The sequence below is a fragment of the Rhipicephalus microplus genome, unplaced genomic scaffold (assembly GCF_043290135.1).
Source record: "Rhipicephalus microplus isolate Deutch F79 unplaced genomic scaffold, USDA_Rmic scaffold_14, whole genome shotgun sequence".
Lineage (NCBI taxonomy): Eukaryota > Metazoa > Arthropoda > Arachnida > Ixodida > Ixodidae > Rhipicephalus > Rhipicephalus microplus.
This window is the reverse complement of record NW_027464587.1, coordinates 10,580,916-10,597,900: the sequence shown is the minus strand read 5'-3', so window position 1 is coordinate 10,597,900 and position 16,985 is coordinate 10,580,916. Positions and strand designations below refer to the sequence as shown.

At 44.1% G+C, this 16,985-nt stretch overlaps 1 protein-coding gene across 1 annotated transcript in view; it reads left to right on the top strand.

Moving 5' to 3' along the window:
- Positions 1 to 16,985, top strand: part of Rad23 (UV excision repair protein Rad23) — a 264,575-nt gene that overhangs the window by 45,861 nt on the left and 201,729 nt on the right. Inside the window, exon 3 of the mRNA XM_037431765.2 lies at positions 10,046 to 10,125. Within this exon, the coding sequence (XP_037287662.1) occupies positions 10,046 to 10,125 (80 nt within the window). The remainder of the gene's footprint in view (positions 1 to 10,045; positions 10,126 to 16,985) is intronic.

The following is a 16,985-nucleotide window of genomic DNA, read 5'->3' as shown; positions in this document are numbered from 1 at the left end:
TTTTGTAATGTGTACATAGACGACATTATAGTCTTCTCCAAAACAGAGGCTGAGCATCAGGACCATCTGTCTCAGGTGTTAAACGCCTTGAGCTTGGCACATCTCAAGGTTAATTTTAAGAAGAGTGTATTCTTTCAACAAAAAGTGGTGTTTCTTGGAAGAGTCTTCGATGGGAACACCAAAAGCACAAAACAAGAGTCCGTCGAGAAGATCTCCCAGTTGAAGAAACCATATGACGTCCATTCACTGCGTGTGTTTTTGGGATTGGCAGGACATTTCCGATCTTTCATAAAGGACTTTGCTGTCAAAACTAGATGCCTCACGCGCTTAACGCAGAAAGAAGTTCCCTTTGAATGGAGTGACGAATGTGAGAGAGTCTACCGTGACTTGGTGCACAGAATTTCTTCTGACCCCGTTCTGCGTATACCAGATTTCACTTTACCCTTTGAATTGAACACTGACGCCTCACATTATGGGACTGGTGCAGTGTTGTATCAAAAATGTATTGAAGCATCTGGCCGAGAAAAGCGACACGTAGTCGGTTACTACAGTTACACTTTCAAGCCGTCTGAAACAAACTACACTACTACGGAAAAAGAAGCACTGGCGGTTCTGAAGGCCGTTGACTACTTCCGCACGTACCTGGAAGGTACGAAGTTCACTTTGTTCACCGATCACCAGGCACTCACTCATCTCTTGAATATGACCCAAACTAAAGGGCGTATCGCCAGATGGGTGAATTACTTGCAGCAATTTGACTTTACCATCTCGCACCGACCCGGACCGCTTTTAACCGATGCAGATGCTCTATCAAGATTGATGGTACAAAACAACACAGAAAAATCTGAAGAAATCAATGAAGTGAAGCTGTGGGAAGGCTCAGAACAACTGGTTTTTACGGAAGGTCGGTATCAAGTCCCACCAACTCTTGTTTCCAAAGTGCTTTACTTGTACCACGATAGCCCAGAATCTGGAGGACACGACGGCTTTTGGCGTACCTACAACAAGTTGGTCAAGAGGTTTACGTGGCCTCACATGAAGAAAGACGTTAGTCAGTACGTTCGTTCATGCCATGTGTGTCAAGTACACAAAGTCAAGTATAAACAGCCTACGGACACCATGATACTACCTTGCCACTCGAACGTGCCTTTTGAAGTAGTTCACCTGGATTTCGCCGAACTTAACAAGAAACGGGAAGGAGTCAGAAAAACGCAAGCTTTTCTGCTGGCCATAGATGAATGCACCAGGATGGTCGCGGCACGAGCAGGAAAAGAAGATGCAAATAGCGTCATAACCCTTCTCGAAAGGGACATGTTTAGAACTACGCGGACAATCGTATGCGATAACGGCCCCGCGTTCAAGAGTGAAAAGCTAGTAAGATGGGCTCGAGATCACAATGTATCGATCAAGTTCTGTGCGCCATACCATCCTGCGGCGAATGGGCTTGCAGAACGTGCCATACGGGACGTGAAACAATACATCAAGATGTACGATAGTTTTCCTGGGGGATGGAAATGTTCTTTAGAAGCAGCCGTAAAACATCATAACCGATCCTACACAAGTGGCTTGGGGTGCAGTCCACAGTACGCTTCTACAGGAGAGACCCCTATTCTGCAGGCAGACCGTGAGTTGGGACTCTTGGAAAACCTCAAGATTGTCGAGGAGAGGCAACAAAAATCACAGGAGGAGAGGTACCGAAAACGAATGAAAAAGAATTTCGACAAGAGGCATCGAGCAGACATGCCAGACATTCAAGTCACCGACCTCGTACTAGTGAGAAAAGGAATAAGAGATTCCAGTGCCAAATTTTATGGGCCTTACTCTGTGACCAAGACAGCCACCCAGAACGGAATTTTGAAGACTGTCTGGTACACTGGTGAACGTGGATCTGTTGAATGTGCTTCAATTGGGAATGTCTTCAAGTATTACCCCAGGAGGGGTAATTAAAAGAAAGCGGGAAGGGTGAAGCGGTATGAGCCTTTGGACAGAAGATGAAGAAGCGCGAGGGCCGGGGCAGGAGAGAAGAGGAGGATGAAGTGAAAAATAAAGCAGATTAAGATGGACGCCAGTTCCATACTGAAGCTTTAATGCTGTTCCGTTATTTTAAGTAGGAACACTACAAAGGAAATAAAATGAAATGAAATCAATTAGGTAGCAATGCTCAGAATACAGCCAACCACTATACATAACTTTCACATATTATAAGAAGGCGTTTGATTCAGTAGAAATATCGGCAGTCCTGCGGACACGGCAGAATCAGGGCGTCGACAAAGCATATATAAACGTCCTGGAATAAATCTACATGGGGTCAACTGCCACCATAGTGCTTCATAACGAAAGCGACAAAATAATAATCAAGGAAGGTGGAAGGCAGGGGGATACAATCTCCCCACTGCTATTTAACGCTTGCTTACAGGAGGTTTTCAGAGGCCTAGAATGGGAAGAGTTAGGGATGAGAGTTAATGGAGAGTACCTTAGTAACTTATGCTTCGCCGACGGCATTGCATTGCTGAGTAACTCATAGGACGAATTGCAACTCGTGATCACGGAGTTAGACAAGGAGAGCAGAAAGGTAGGTCTTAATATTAATCTGCAGAAAAGGAAAGTAATGTTCAGCAACCTTGAAAGAAAACAGCGCTTCAAGATAAGTAATAGTCCACTTGAGGTTGTAAAAGACTACGTGTGCTTAGGACAAATAATAACGGCAAAGCCAAACCGGTACTTAACTATGGAACAGAAACCTGGAGACTTACAAAGATGGTTCAGCTTAAATTGAGGATGATGCAGCGAGCGATGGAAAGGATAATGGTAAATGTAACCTTAAGACACAAGAAGAGAGCAAAGTGGGTTACGGAACAAACTGGGATTAAAGATATCATAGTTGAAATCAAGAAGAGGAAGTGGACATGGGCCGGGCATGTAGCACATTGGCAGGATAACCGCTGGTCATTAAAAGTAACTGACTGGATCCCCAGAGAAGGCAAGCGGGTAAGGGGGAGACAGAAAGTTAGGTGGGCAGATGAGATTAAGAAGTTTGCGGGTATAAATTAGCAGCAGCAAGGACAGGACCGACTTGACTGGCGGACCATGGGAGAGGACTTTGTCCTGCAGTGGACGTAGTGAGGCTAATGATGATTCAATTCAATTTTAATCCAGCTTTATTTCCGGTATACCCTGAGGAGACAGGCTAAAGGCTTTGATCGCCTGACGGTGGCCTCTGCCCCCCCGGAGTTCGGAGCAGGTACACAATACATAAAGCAAACAGTAACGCCATAAATCACACATGTACAAAAATAAATTATGTACAAAAAGGAGCAGAAATGAAATGCTACAACAGTAGTGATTGTACAGTGTTACACAAATAAAATGCCACAAAGCCATAATGTTTACAGAAACGTAGAACATGTATGAATTTACTGAAAGCAAATAGAGAGCAACTAAAAATAGTATACAAGCAGTTAAACATCGACTTCAGTGGTAATGAGATGTGTCATGAATTTGTTTCATTTTTTTTTGCGGAATCAATCCAGCAGACAATGCCTTTGTATTTGTTCAGGAAATGTGCAATTTGGTAATGTCGGCTTTCAGTAATTCGTCCTCACTTTAGGCAATCGATGCTGATGATTCCTGAACTTATATCTGCCTGTTTCAGTATAACTGTTTTTTTTAAAGACATAATTGTGTATATACTTCATTAATTTAAACAAGTATATCTGGTTGGGCTTTAATATGCTGTGCTTTATGAACAGTTCTCGTGTGTGTAAGTCGCGTATGTCTCCCATATAATTTTCAAATATACGCAGCACCCTTTTTTGTAAAACTAACAACCTATTGTATTTAGTGTCCGTAGTTGTTCCCCAAACTAGAGTGCAGTATGTCAATTTTGAATACACTAATGAATAGTAAAGTTGTCTTTTTAACCACAGTGGTAATAAAGAACTAATTCTCGGAATGCAACCAATGGTTTCGGCTATGTCTGCTGTCAAGTGTGAAATGTGTGTATTCCATGTCATGTTTTCGTGGAACAGGCTCCTGAAAATTTCTGTGCCTTTGTTCGTGTAATTTGTGTGGATTCATATTTAATTACTATGTCACCTACATTCCGCATATTTGGTGGTGGAAATATGTACTGTGTCTTATTCGCATTTAACTGTAACTTAATATGATGAAGCCATATGTGTAATTCTTCTAGATAGGGGTTTGTCATGATTTGTAACAGTCATGATGTTAAACATCTGAAAACCACGATATGACTACGAGAGACGCTGTAGTAGGGTGCTCCGAAAATTTTGCCACTTTGCTTCTTTACCATGCACCTAAATCAAAGCGCATGGGCCTCAAGCATTCTCGCCTACATCGAAAATACCACAGGGATTCAATCGCAGGTAGCAGGTCATCAATAGGGCACCATAACCACTGGACCACCCTGGTTGGTAGTAAAAAAGACGGTTTTGGTATAGTCAGTACACACTACCTTTTGTCCAGCTGTAAGGAAGCAAGTTCAACTGTATGAGACATGTTGCTGAAAATCACTTTGACAGATGGGCTAAGTGATTCCGTTCTCTCCCGTTGCCTACTCCTTGCTTTTCAGCGGCACCTTTCACTTGCAGACGTGGTTAGCGGATACCTAAGGTGTGAACGACAATTTACCAACCCAAATTTGCATGCAACAATTCTAGCAACTTCGAGGTAACATATGGGGTATATAACGTGACATGCAGTGTTCAGGATATTCTTTGGTCAATCAAAAAAGATAATCAACAGTATTCCACTATGTAATGCGTCTGTTTGCGGCGTGAGACATCGCTTGCACAAAGTTTATTTCTTTTCTTGTGAAAAATTATAGTTACTATATATATAGCTCGTAATTTTACGTGATAACATGCCATGTTTCTACATTCTGTGCATTTCTTGTCGTGTATCATGCCGCTAGTTGCAGAAATTTATTGGTGTCCCCCTCTAGTCATGTCAATGTAAAGAAACCAACAGATAAAGCGAATAAATATATATAATTTGTCGTATATTTGTTCAGCTTCATTTTCCTTATTCTTGCGCTGTTGGCCACAGTGCTGAACAATAAAGCTTGTGCTCACTACAGCTGCCCACACTGCATTTCTCATTACTCTGCTTTAGGTTTACGACCACCATCTTTTTATTTGTGAGCCTAAGTTATATGATGAGTATTTTAGTAGTCCTTTCTAAAGCTGTGATTTGCCTGCACATTTGCCTGTGTTGCATCTTCGTCACTAGACAAGACTGGAGTGCCTTAGGTGTTAGGCCATAACAAAGGTATATATTGTACAATCACATACAAGCCGAGTTAGGTGTATAAACTGAATATTCTGTTGCGCATGTGTGCATGTGTGTGTGCATGCGTGTGTGTTGAGATGTTAGCAGAACATGCAAAAGTTAAATAGAAATGTTATTCTTTGGGTTGAGCATATCTTAGCACACGTACGAAGAGTCACACTATAGTTCTCACAGAATGCTAAGCCTTGACAAACACCACAACACGTTTTTCCGTATGCAACTTCGTACATTGTAAAAGCGCCCAGAAATGATATTTTGATAGTAGCAGCACTCAGTTTCTAAATCATGTCAGCGCAAAGTGACGAAAAAAAAAAGTTAGGTGCCAGGGGGTCGCATCGGATGAAAAATTTCAGGAAAAGTTTGAGCACCCCCCACCTCCATCCCCCACCACCCCTGGCTATGCCACTGATAAGTTGTCTGTGTGATGTCAAAATGTGAGCACTTCATTTCTCCCCTAAAGTGTACTGTCATACATTGTTTGCGTCGTCTCATTATCTTGTAACATGCACCAACTAGCCCAACAACAAGTTTTACTATATTTCAGAAGAACTTGTTGGGTGGGGTGGTACATCTCAACACACGTACACACACACGTGCCCGCGCTGCGCAGGTTATTATTTTTTTTTTGTAAAGTGGCTGAAGCCACTACATTGGGAATGCCCTCGTGCAAGGCCAGAGCTGTGCCGTTGGTAATGCTGTGGTGACTGCCACATTGTCCTGCTGGCTTGAGAAGCTCTGCCAATATCTTCTGACCACCCACGGAAAACGCAGACCAGATGTTAGGAAACTGTGCAGAGGGCAGACACTCGTCAGCGAGAGCAGCATAGAAACATGGCTGTCCTCACATATGTGCATAGCTTGCCCAGTAAGCTGGGCAAGTTTCATGTGGATGTTGACCACTTCATTGTCAGCAGGTTGCAGACGCAGGAAAGTGCCTGCCAAGTCTACAGTAGAACCTTGTTGACACATTTCAGCTTAATATGATTTCCCGGCTTCTAAGCTCAAAATCGCGATAACTAGCCATAGAGCTATGTGTTGATATGCTCTACTTAATGCGTTCCAGGTAAATACGGTTATTCGGCAGCAACCATCGACATTTTGGCGAACTGCCGTTGAATGATACATTCCGCAGTTGAAAATCCTCATTCGGAGTGCAAAAAAAACGCTCTTGCATGCTTCTGAAGCGCTAAGTGGCAGACTACCGCTGTTCGGTGATGGCGGTTTTCTTGCTGTGCTAAAGTCTCACCCTCGGCGTCTTCTCCAAATTAGTGTACTCACCCCCATATTCTGAAACGCTCCTTTATTTGAATTTGTTTTGAAACTGCCTTCAATACAGCGTGTTTAAAACAGGTCTGTGCATTTGTGCGGCTTTCTCACCGCCTAAAGACAGCGCGATTGGGGCACGTTTGTGCTGCATTGAAGTTGGTGGCAAGTCAAGTTCAAGTAAAGCAGCATTTGTGAATACGGGGGTAAATATTCCCTTCCACGCTTTCTTCAAATAACCTGGTCGCGCTACCCATCTTTGCCGCAGCTTTCTGTAAACCATACACAGACCCATCTGAGTCGTCAGTCTTCAAACGGTTTTAAAAAAATTCTTGTTATTTTCCATAGCACAGTGGTTTTCTTTCTCAGACGGCACCTTGGAAAGAAATTTTAGGGATATGCATGTCGGGCCCTGTGCGAGGCTGCACGTTGCTCGGTAGTTCAGGATTTGAGGCAGTTGTTCAGCATGGTGCCGAAGAAGCGCAAGTTCTTGTCAACTAAGGAGAAGCTGAATATCCTAGCGGTTGTCAGCAGGAACCCGAAGAGGAAGCGAATCGACATAGCAAATGAACTTGGGGCTGCCAGCGTCAACTGTGAACACTGTGGTGTCGAAGCGGAAAAAGATTGAGACGAACACCCTCGTACTCGGCAGTGCAACAAAGCAAGCTTGTGGAACCTGCGCTGGGGAGCTGGAGGAGGCAATGTTGAAGTGGTCTAAGCAATCGTGGCCCTCCTGTGATGCAGGTTTACGATTGAATAAATTGTTGCTCGTAGGGAAAGCCTCGGAGCTAAAAAATGACGAAGCCGCTTAAGGTGTGAAAAGAAAAGTAGAAACATTAAGCATAATTAAGAAAAAAAAAAGAGATGAAGTTGCAATTGACAGACACCGAGTCTAAGCTGGCAAATAAAGACGTGTCCTGTAAGTTGTTCAGCTATAATGTTTATAAAAATCAACAGTGACCGGTGGCGTTGATGGTGGCGGTGGCTTGGTGGGTTGAGGCGGTGGACGCTGGCGATGTCTCAGCAGCTTGAGTCACGCGCTGACCAGCACGGCGACGCTCGGCGGAAGACGAGGTGGCCCTTGCCTTAGCAAGAACTACGGCCGCTTGCAGATGCTGGCTCGTTTCGAGGAGATGATCACCACCCGGAAGGTTCCGCCCTCCACGGGAGGTTCGGAACCAGAGTCGAAGCCTGGACACCTGGGACGTGACCTTGAACAGTCACGGCCGGAACTCTGGAAGGCCGCGTACCTCCGAGTACACCGTGAACAGCCGGAGCGTCCTGGCCTTGCCTGACTTCACGCGGTCGGGTCCGGAACCAGACACCGCAGTCGTGCGACACCCAGGATCTGCACTCCAGCCAGCTCGATCCCGTTCTGCCCCCAACTCGTCTTCCTCGTCTTCCTTCTCGTGCCTTGGGAGCGCAACCTTTCGCGCAAACTTCCTCTTCCTTTTAGCGGGCCGCAGTTTCATGCATGACGTTTCATGCCAACGTCATCACCATCTTTCCGCCGCTCAATTGAGAAGCACCACTGCCGTCGCCTCCGAGCACGTTGTACATAACACCACGATGCCACCACACTTCACAGACACCACCACTTCACTCTACTACACCACACCTCCGAAGTCAACTTTGATGATGACATCGATAAGGAATCTCTCTCCACTGGTGCCAATCCACCCTTTGCTGATTCCATCTCTATAGATGACAGTGTCCTGACTTGCGAGCTGACCCCGCCGCGGTGGTCTAGTGGCTAAGGTACTCGGCTGCTGATCCGCAAGTCGCGGGTTTGATTCCCGGCTGCGGCGGCTGCATTTCCGATGGAGGCGGAAATGTTGTAGGCCCGTGTACTCAGATTTGGGTGCACGTTAAAGAACCCCAGGTGGTCAAAATTTCCGGAGCCCTCCACTACGGCGTCTCTCATAATCAAATGGTGGTTTTGGGACGTTAAACCCCACAAATCAATCATGACTTGTGAGCTGCAAAGTGTCATTGAGACTGTCGCGAAGGTTGGGGGTTGCGATGCAGCGAAGAAGGTGGGGGATGACGCACCAGAAGGCAGCGGTGAGAACGAAAGCGTGCCTCTGACCGGCTGTTTGCCGAAGCCCCTGATGGACTGCAAGCTTTACCATGATTCTTTTGCCCGAAAAGCAATGAAAATGGCGACAAGGGTCTAAAGTGTGTGGAGAAGGAGCTTTTTTTGTTTAAGGGTGAGAGGCAGCAGCAGAAAATTGCTGTTTTTCGAGAAATAAGTGCTCTTCCCCCTTAAACCTCATAATGGACTTGTCAGCCTCATTTTTTTGCTGGATTCGGATTGTATGTTTTCATTATCTTCCTAGTATTTTTTTTTTCCGTAAACATATCAACGATGTTCTACCAGTCATTCTTAGCTGTACATTTGTGTTGTACTCGATGCCACTCTCATGTGACCGTTTGTATGTTTGGAAGATGAGGCACTGCATTAATGTGTGCCTGTGTGAGCGTAACAACTCTCTAAGAAGCCATGCCGCTGACGTTATGGTGTCGTGATTGTGGCTGTGTTTTTCCCTTTGGCAACACCATCATTTTGTGTCGTCATTGGGGGCAGACTCGGTGGGGAATTGTGAAAGCCAATGCATGTGGAGCTCAGGCCTCGATCGCCTTATTCAACAAAGAGCTTCACTATCCGAGCTATGCAGAAATCAGTTTGCTGTATTTTGCATCTTGTTTTTGAAACGGCTCCTGGTGTACACATGGTAAACAGCCTTGTTTAAGCACATAGTATGCACTCGATAAATGTTTCAGTTTGAAGTGTATGCTTGTCCTGTGTAGTTCTTCTCTTTTGTCTTTCGCACTGTTTACCGTAAAGGCCCACATATAGCTTGGACCCGCATATAGTCCTGGGTGTAGTTGGGGAGATAGCAAATGCGAGAAAAAAGTTCGCGCCTAAAGACAGTAGACTCTCGGTTAATGGAAATCTGCTAAGCGGAACTACTGCTTAAATGAAACTATTGCTTCTGCAATGCTTGGTTTTGGGCTTTTGTTCTGCAACCATGTTCGTCTCTCTGTAAACGTAACAGGTGTGTGCGATCTTCAAAATGCGTGCCGCTGTTCTGGATTGTGAATCTTGTTGTGGCCTAGCAACAAATGTTGTATTTGTATTGCATTTGGGAATACGGATACTGGTATTGTTGGCTACTTAATATGTCTCCGAGTTGTTTTGTTTATGTTATTCTGTATACTTTAGCGATTGGCCTGCATTGGTGCACCTTTTGACACTATCGCGATTATAGATTTTATTGTCATTGCGCACGAAGATCGCATGCTAAAAAATGCTTGTACTAGTACTGTACAACACCCTGTGTTTTGGAGTGTTAGGAGTGTGTTAGTTTTTAGGAGTGTTAAAAGTTGGTGCATGGCGTAAAATAGCAAATGAACAGTGCCAACCAATGCTGGCAACATGTTCATGATGCACATTTTTTTTCCCTCACAGGTAAAATCCTAAGTGATGACTCCAAGATGAGTGAATATGAAATTGACGAAAAGAAGTTTGTGGTCATCATGGTGACCAAGGTGAGGCCTCGTTACCGCAGTTGTGGCTTTACTCAGCGAATGGACGTTTTCCCAATGTCTACGCTTGTGCAAACATTTGCAAAGTTTTAATATTTGTGTGTAAATAACTGTATTCAGACTTGCTTTGAGATGGATTTAAATTGTTATTAATTTGAAGCATTCTAAATGAACCACATGTAACCCCCTGTAAAATGGTTTCACATCCCGAGAAATACACACCACCAAAAGGCCCTGCTTCAATGTTCGATGAACTAATTACCCTCACACAGGCTCATCAGTTTTCAAGTTTAAAAGTTCATTAAACCAGTTTGTGTGTTCTAAGTAAAGTAAATTTTAAATTGTAACATATTTTACAGGCTATCACTTGCATTTTACCGAAAGGTAAACTCTGCTGCTTGCTTGAAATTCAGTCACTTCCACTTCTTTTTGAACTTAAAAGAATCGCATTTGCACATTGTTTGTTTCAATTATAGAATAAATACTGGGCAAGTCGGTTGGTTCATGGCAGATGTGCTCATTTATTTGCCCAAATCATCAATTGTTTCAAACCTAAAATTCACTATTTGAAAAGCCTGCCAGCAGCATGAGCGCGATGAATGGTTCAATAGCTCAGATGGAAGCGCACTGCCATTGGCTGTAGCATGCTACTGCCATTCAGTGACTGTGCAGACTCCAGTATGCGGAAACATTTGCTGCTGTACAGCGCTGTACTGCTGACCCAAACGTTGCGGGCATAGGCCGGCGAAAAAAGTTCAGAAATTTTTGTTAAACAGGCTCACTCAGACCTAGATCCGAATCGGAATGGGCCTCGCATAATTAGCTTTGTCAATCAGCATCAATTTCAATCAGCTTTAATTTCAATACCTTGCATTGTCGTTCTCTGATGCACATTTTGTTGTTGTTCCTTTAAATGTCAGTGGTTGCAGCGTAGTGTGAACCTTTTCACCAAGGACTCAAGAAAGAGGGGCGAGAGACACGCGCCTCTGATCAATGAATGTTGAGCGGTAGGTAGCGTGTCTTAGTATGTATGACTACAACGTGAGCTGACATAAGTGGAGTATTTATCGCTGTAACTCGGCAGAAAAAGGTGCAGTTCACTCATGTTCACTCAAGAAATGCATGTTGTGCTTAGGGCTTACTTGAACTCTGACACAATCAGGTTTTTCTCGACCAGATTCCGAGACTCTCTAGAATATCGCTCGCCCGGACTCACTACTCGGTCCGAGTCCAAATGAGTCTACTCACGACTTTTCCGACTTACGCTCACGGAATCGAATCCTGGCTGCTGTCACGGCATTACAATGCAGGCTAGATGCTAGAGGTTTGCGAACAGATTTAGGTGTTTGTTAGAGAACACCTGATGGCTGAAATTTCTGCATCTCTCTTCTGTGCCGACCCTCATACTGGTTTTGGGACGTAAAACCGCAAGAGTTAATTTGTTATTGTAGGTTGCAAGCTAGCTTCCCAATTTCTTACAACTTTTCCCAGATTCCAGTCCTTAGTGCGAATTCACAAATGTGAAAAAAAAGGTCAAATTGGACATGAACTCTGCATTATAACGTGCTGTAAACTGTTTCATTTGTAAGAGAAATAGCCTGCTTGCTTACCGTAGTCGCAAGTTGTTGTTCTCAGTTTGAGGGGGGGAGAAAAAAAAAAAAAAAAAGCTTACGACCGCGTACATGAAAAGACTCTTCCAATGCCTGTAAGCTGTTTTTTTTTGTTCCTTCAAGTATATACCCACATGCCCAGCGACACATTCTCCAGAGTTTTGAAGCTATGCCAATTTGGTATTGGTAGGTGGGTAAAGATGGCAAGTTGGGCCAGTTGGATTATGTTCATAATTGAAAATTTTGTTGAAGTGCACGAAAACACAGACAGACAGAAGAGGCTGACAAGGACAGCGCCTGCTAAGTGTAGCCTTCAAAAGAGAAGACTGGCTAGCCATCATTCGTCTGCGTCTGATGCATGCTTCTCTAAAGTCTTCGGGAAATGCTCTTTGAAGGTAGCATGTCCCAGCCGATCACTACGGGAGGTAGGCAAAGGGCTCAAGACAAAAAAAAAGAGAGAGAGAGAAATGCACCTCCAGCATTTAACCGGAGGAAGTGTGTAGCATAGGCAACCAGGGACTTTCATGGCTATTTTGTTGTTCTTTTGTTGTGATTGCTATGGGTGCTATCATTAGTTGTTGCAGTGTGGGTATTATGTAGGCTAGTGTGAAAAGCAAATTTTAGGTTGAAAGCGAATTTAAAGTGGATAGTGATTCGGTTGAGTAGTTTAAATAAAATAGCAACAATGCGCCCTGTGTGTGGCTGCGGTTGTGCAGTGTCCATGTGTTGCAGTACGCGGACTGAATAGATTTTGCGTGCTGTTGTGTTCTATGTGGCATGGATGTTAGTTTGTCCGCAATGCCAACTTCTTGTGTGCCCGAGACACTTCCGACACTTCCGGCCTCCATGTGATCTGGCTCTCCGTCGAGTGCGGGATTGTGCTATTCTCGGTCTTTACAAAAGGCTGTCGGATAAATTGCGAGTTGGCGATGTGCATTTTCATGCCGAGGACACCTTGAAAACCTACAGCCGCATTGTCAATGGGAAAAATATTGAAAACGCTCGCGATAATAAAGTGGGGCCTTGTATGAGGAAGTGCGCCTTGAATTTTTCCTACCCTGCCATGGTATCATCGAAACTGCAAAAAGGGTTCCAGATCGAGGGAGGATGCATGAAGAAAACTATTTGGAAGTGTGTTAAATCACCATACGAGCCTCGAAACTGTGCGTATATGGCAAGCGGTGCGCTCACTTTGAGTGATATTCAAAGTGTGAGGTTCGTTTACCGTCTGCGAGTCGGCACAGCATTGACAGCTCTCGCGTAAAAAGTCTTTTGTGGTCTTTTGTGCCACAAAGGCTGAAGAGCACGCACTAGTCAGTGAAAAATGGGTCATCGTTGCTGAAGATACGTTGTTGAGTTTTAGTGTGCATGGGCGTGTTGCAAAGGCATTTTAATGTGACCCATCACCGTGCTTTCACACCTGACGAAATTGCTTGCATGGGTTGATGCACTAAATGTGTGTCCAGGATGCGAAAGAATATGTGCAGGGGGGCTACCATTTGAAGGAGAAAGCAGCTGCTGTGAAGTATTTACCTATAGTTTATAATTTATAAACAGCATACTTTGTTTGAAGCTGAGCCTCTCTACCTAAATGAGCTCTTTTGCGAAACTTGCGCAGATGAGCCAGTGAAAAAATTTGGTCTCGACTGGGCTTGTTTGCTATTGAAGTGTGCTCATGCATAACTTAATGATGTGCTTGCGAGGGTTGAAACGCACTGTGCCGCATAGTCCATCTGCACAAGGTTAAGCGATGTCTTGTTTTCTTGGTGTTTCTTGGGCACTTACACAAACTGTATTAGTAATAATCATATCTGGAGTTTTACCTTTCAAGATTAAGATATCATTGTTAGGGACGCTGTTGGGATGGGCTCCTGAAATTTTGACCATCTGGTGTTTTTAATGTGCACTGACAGCTACACACACCTTTATCATTTTACCTCCATCAAAATGTGATCGCTGGGGCTGAGATTAAACCCATCATTGAATGGGCAAGTTGCACAGACATCTAAATCTGACACTGTCATTGTACTTTCACACCTGACCGAACTGCTCGTGCATGTTGAGGCGCTGAATGTGAGGCAGCTGCTGTGTAGTACTAACCCAAAGTACATACTGCATACTTTGTTCGAAGTTGAAGCTGTCGAGCCCAACTGGCTCTTTTCCGCAACTTGCGCAGATAAGCCAGCGAAAAAATTTGGTTCTGACTGGGCTATTTCGCTATCGAAGTGTGTCGCGACACATGCATTACGTAGTCATGTGATTGCGAGGGTTCGTTTCTGCAAATGTGCTGTGTCACATAGAGGATCTGCCAGGCAATGGTAAGCGATGTTACACTTTATTTCTTTAAAGACCCCAAGTGGGGACATTACATAAGGGGTGGGGTATAAGAAGAATGTGTGACAATGGACCAATCAGGATAAAAAAGGAGCCCATACAGCTGCAGTGAAAGCTTCTGGGTTGGCAATGACAACGATGACGTAGGGAAAGCCGTTCCAGTCCACCATAGTGCCTAAGAAAAAGGAAGGTGACAAGGTGAGAGTGCGAAGGCGACTTGTACGAGGTGAAATAAGGTGTCCGATTGAGGGAACTGTGGTACAGTTTGTGTAATAGAGATAGGCTGGCAATGCGACAGGAAAATATGGACAGGCCTGTTTCTACTTTTAGTGAGGATAAACTTACGTTGTATGATTATGATCAGTGAATTAACCCGATTGTGCAGTTCTGCACCATGTTTAGAGCATTTGTGAGGTAAGTTTGGTGAGGGTTCCAGATTAAATATCCAAATTCAAGTTTTGGATGCATTATAAGCAGTGAGTTTTAACATGAAAAAGGGCGTTCAGTTGATGGCGTCTCGGAAAGCCTAAAGTTTTGTTACTGGATGAAATGATTTTGGACACATGTGGAAACCATTTAAGATTATTAGAGATAGTGACGCCGAGATATTTGTAAGAACCAACAGCTTTAATTCGAGTGTTAGCAATGTGTCTCTCATAATCACATGGTGGTTTTGGGACATTAAACCCCACATATCAATCAACCAATCAATCATGAGTGTTAGCAATTTTGTAGGCACAGAGGAGAGGGCTGCATAAACGGGCGAAGGACGTAACTTTACATTTATTGGGGTTGTGAAGCCAGCGATCATCGCACCAGTTGCAGCACAGCTGTAGTATTAGTTACTGGTTGGTAAATGATGCAGTCATCTGTGAACATGCGAACACAGAAATAAACTTCCAATGGCAGATCATTTATATATATATAAGAAACAACAGGGGGGGGAAGCACACCGAGATGGAGCCCTGGTGGACACTGGAGGATATAGAAAGAGGGCTAGAGAACGTGTCATTGATGCACACATGCTGATACTGGTTAGTAAGGAATTCTCTATCCATTGTATGACATCTGGATGCAAGCCTAAATAGGACAGTGTTAATAATAGGCATTGATGAGGCACCTGTCAAACGCCTAAGGATAATCAAGGAATATTTCGTCTACCTGTGTATTAGTATCTGAGTTTGAGTGCAGGTTGTGAAGAAATGAGTGAGTCGAGTTTCCCAAAGACAGGCGCTTCTGAGAACCATGTTGTGATGAAGGGAAAAAGCTCTTGGGATCGAGGAAATCCATGATGTTTGTTTAAATGATATGCTCCGTGATATTGCATGGTATACTGGTTATGGAGATGGGCCGGTAGTTTAAGAATGAAACTCTGTTACCGTACTTGCAAACCAGAACGACCTTGCCTACTTTCCATTCGTTAGGTAGAGTGCCTGTGGACAAAAACTACGTAAACAACAAGGCCAAGCATGTGGAAGAAACATTTTAGTGTTTCTTTCAACAGTTTAGAGGTTATAAACACCTACCCAAGAATAAACTTTTATTTTATCACTCTGTGATGCCTTCGGCTGAAAAGGTTATAGCTGGTGTGGGGACACATTGCGCACAAACTAGCGCAGCTAGTGTGACCGGCCGCATGCTGCAACACGCGACGGATGAGAGCGCCACTGCAGCACGTTCAAAAGCTTACGTCATCACTAGTGGCTATAAGCCCAAGCTGCCAAGCTGTGAAGGAAATCGTTGTTTCTCTAACCATTTGAGTGCGACGTCGGCATGCTTGCCGCGCTGCTACCACATTAATAAACAGGTATGTTTTTATGTTGGGATCTGTCCTTCGTTGACGCATCCCACACTGGCATTGTTGACATGGTAGGGGTAGAACTCTCAGGTAGGGGGGGTGTCTGATTAACTTGTGAAAACGCATGAAAAGGCGGCATTGAATGTATTCACACACGCAGAATCTGAAAGAATATCACCCTGATCATTGTAAATACAGATAGCGTTGTAGAGCCAGAATTTACAAGGGTTATCGGTTATCATGCAGGCTAGGTCCGAACTTAAGAAGGAACGTTTACCTCACAAACGGCCTTGAGATCTGCACGTTTAGCTTGATATTATCTGTCCCGCGAGTCTGCATCTGGTGTACACTTTGCAGAACGAAAGAGCTAATTTTTTTTATTCTCGTGCTTTCAGTGTTTTTGTGAACCATGGCTCATGTTGGTTTGAAGGAATAGCGATGACAGGGACATGCTAATCAGTCAGATCATTCTTCTTGCCCTGAAGAAATGACCAGTTTTATTGCACATAGTGATCTTAAAATCCTGACCCATAGGACTGGGAAAATTCATGTAGTTCGTTGTTTATGGCCTAGTAGTTACCTTTATCATAGAGGCGAATTCGTTTCGCGCATAAATGGCACAAGACTGGTCTTAGTGAAAATGTAGCATTAAATACCTTATGATCACCTAATTTTCTAAGGAAACTGATGACAAGTATTCATGGTGCATTAGGATGAGATCAAGAGGGTTAGCACAGTCTTGCGTAACCTGAGTTGGTTCTTTTATCAGTTGGGTCAGATTATGGTTAAGACAGAACTGCGTATATTCAGCAGCCTCCAAGTTACCTGTGGCGAACTGCGTAATAGTGCAATCATTATTGGGGTAACCAGGGGTGGAAGTGCTATGCCAATTGTGCCATGCTGCGCCAATCTGACCTACTGCGCCAAGCCGCACCTAAACGGCAATTTGCAGTGCAATGCCAAACTCAGTGGAGAGTTTTATCATCGACCGAGCAACGCGCGTGGGCTGCACAAAGGACGGAACTGCATCCATTTAAAATTCCGTGTCCATATCAAACGTCGTATTTCTGGTCATGCTTGAATATTGTGTCTCGTGAACACAATCTATGATTCTTGTTGGG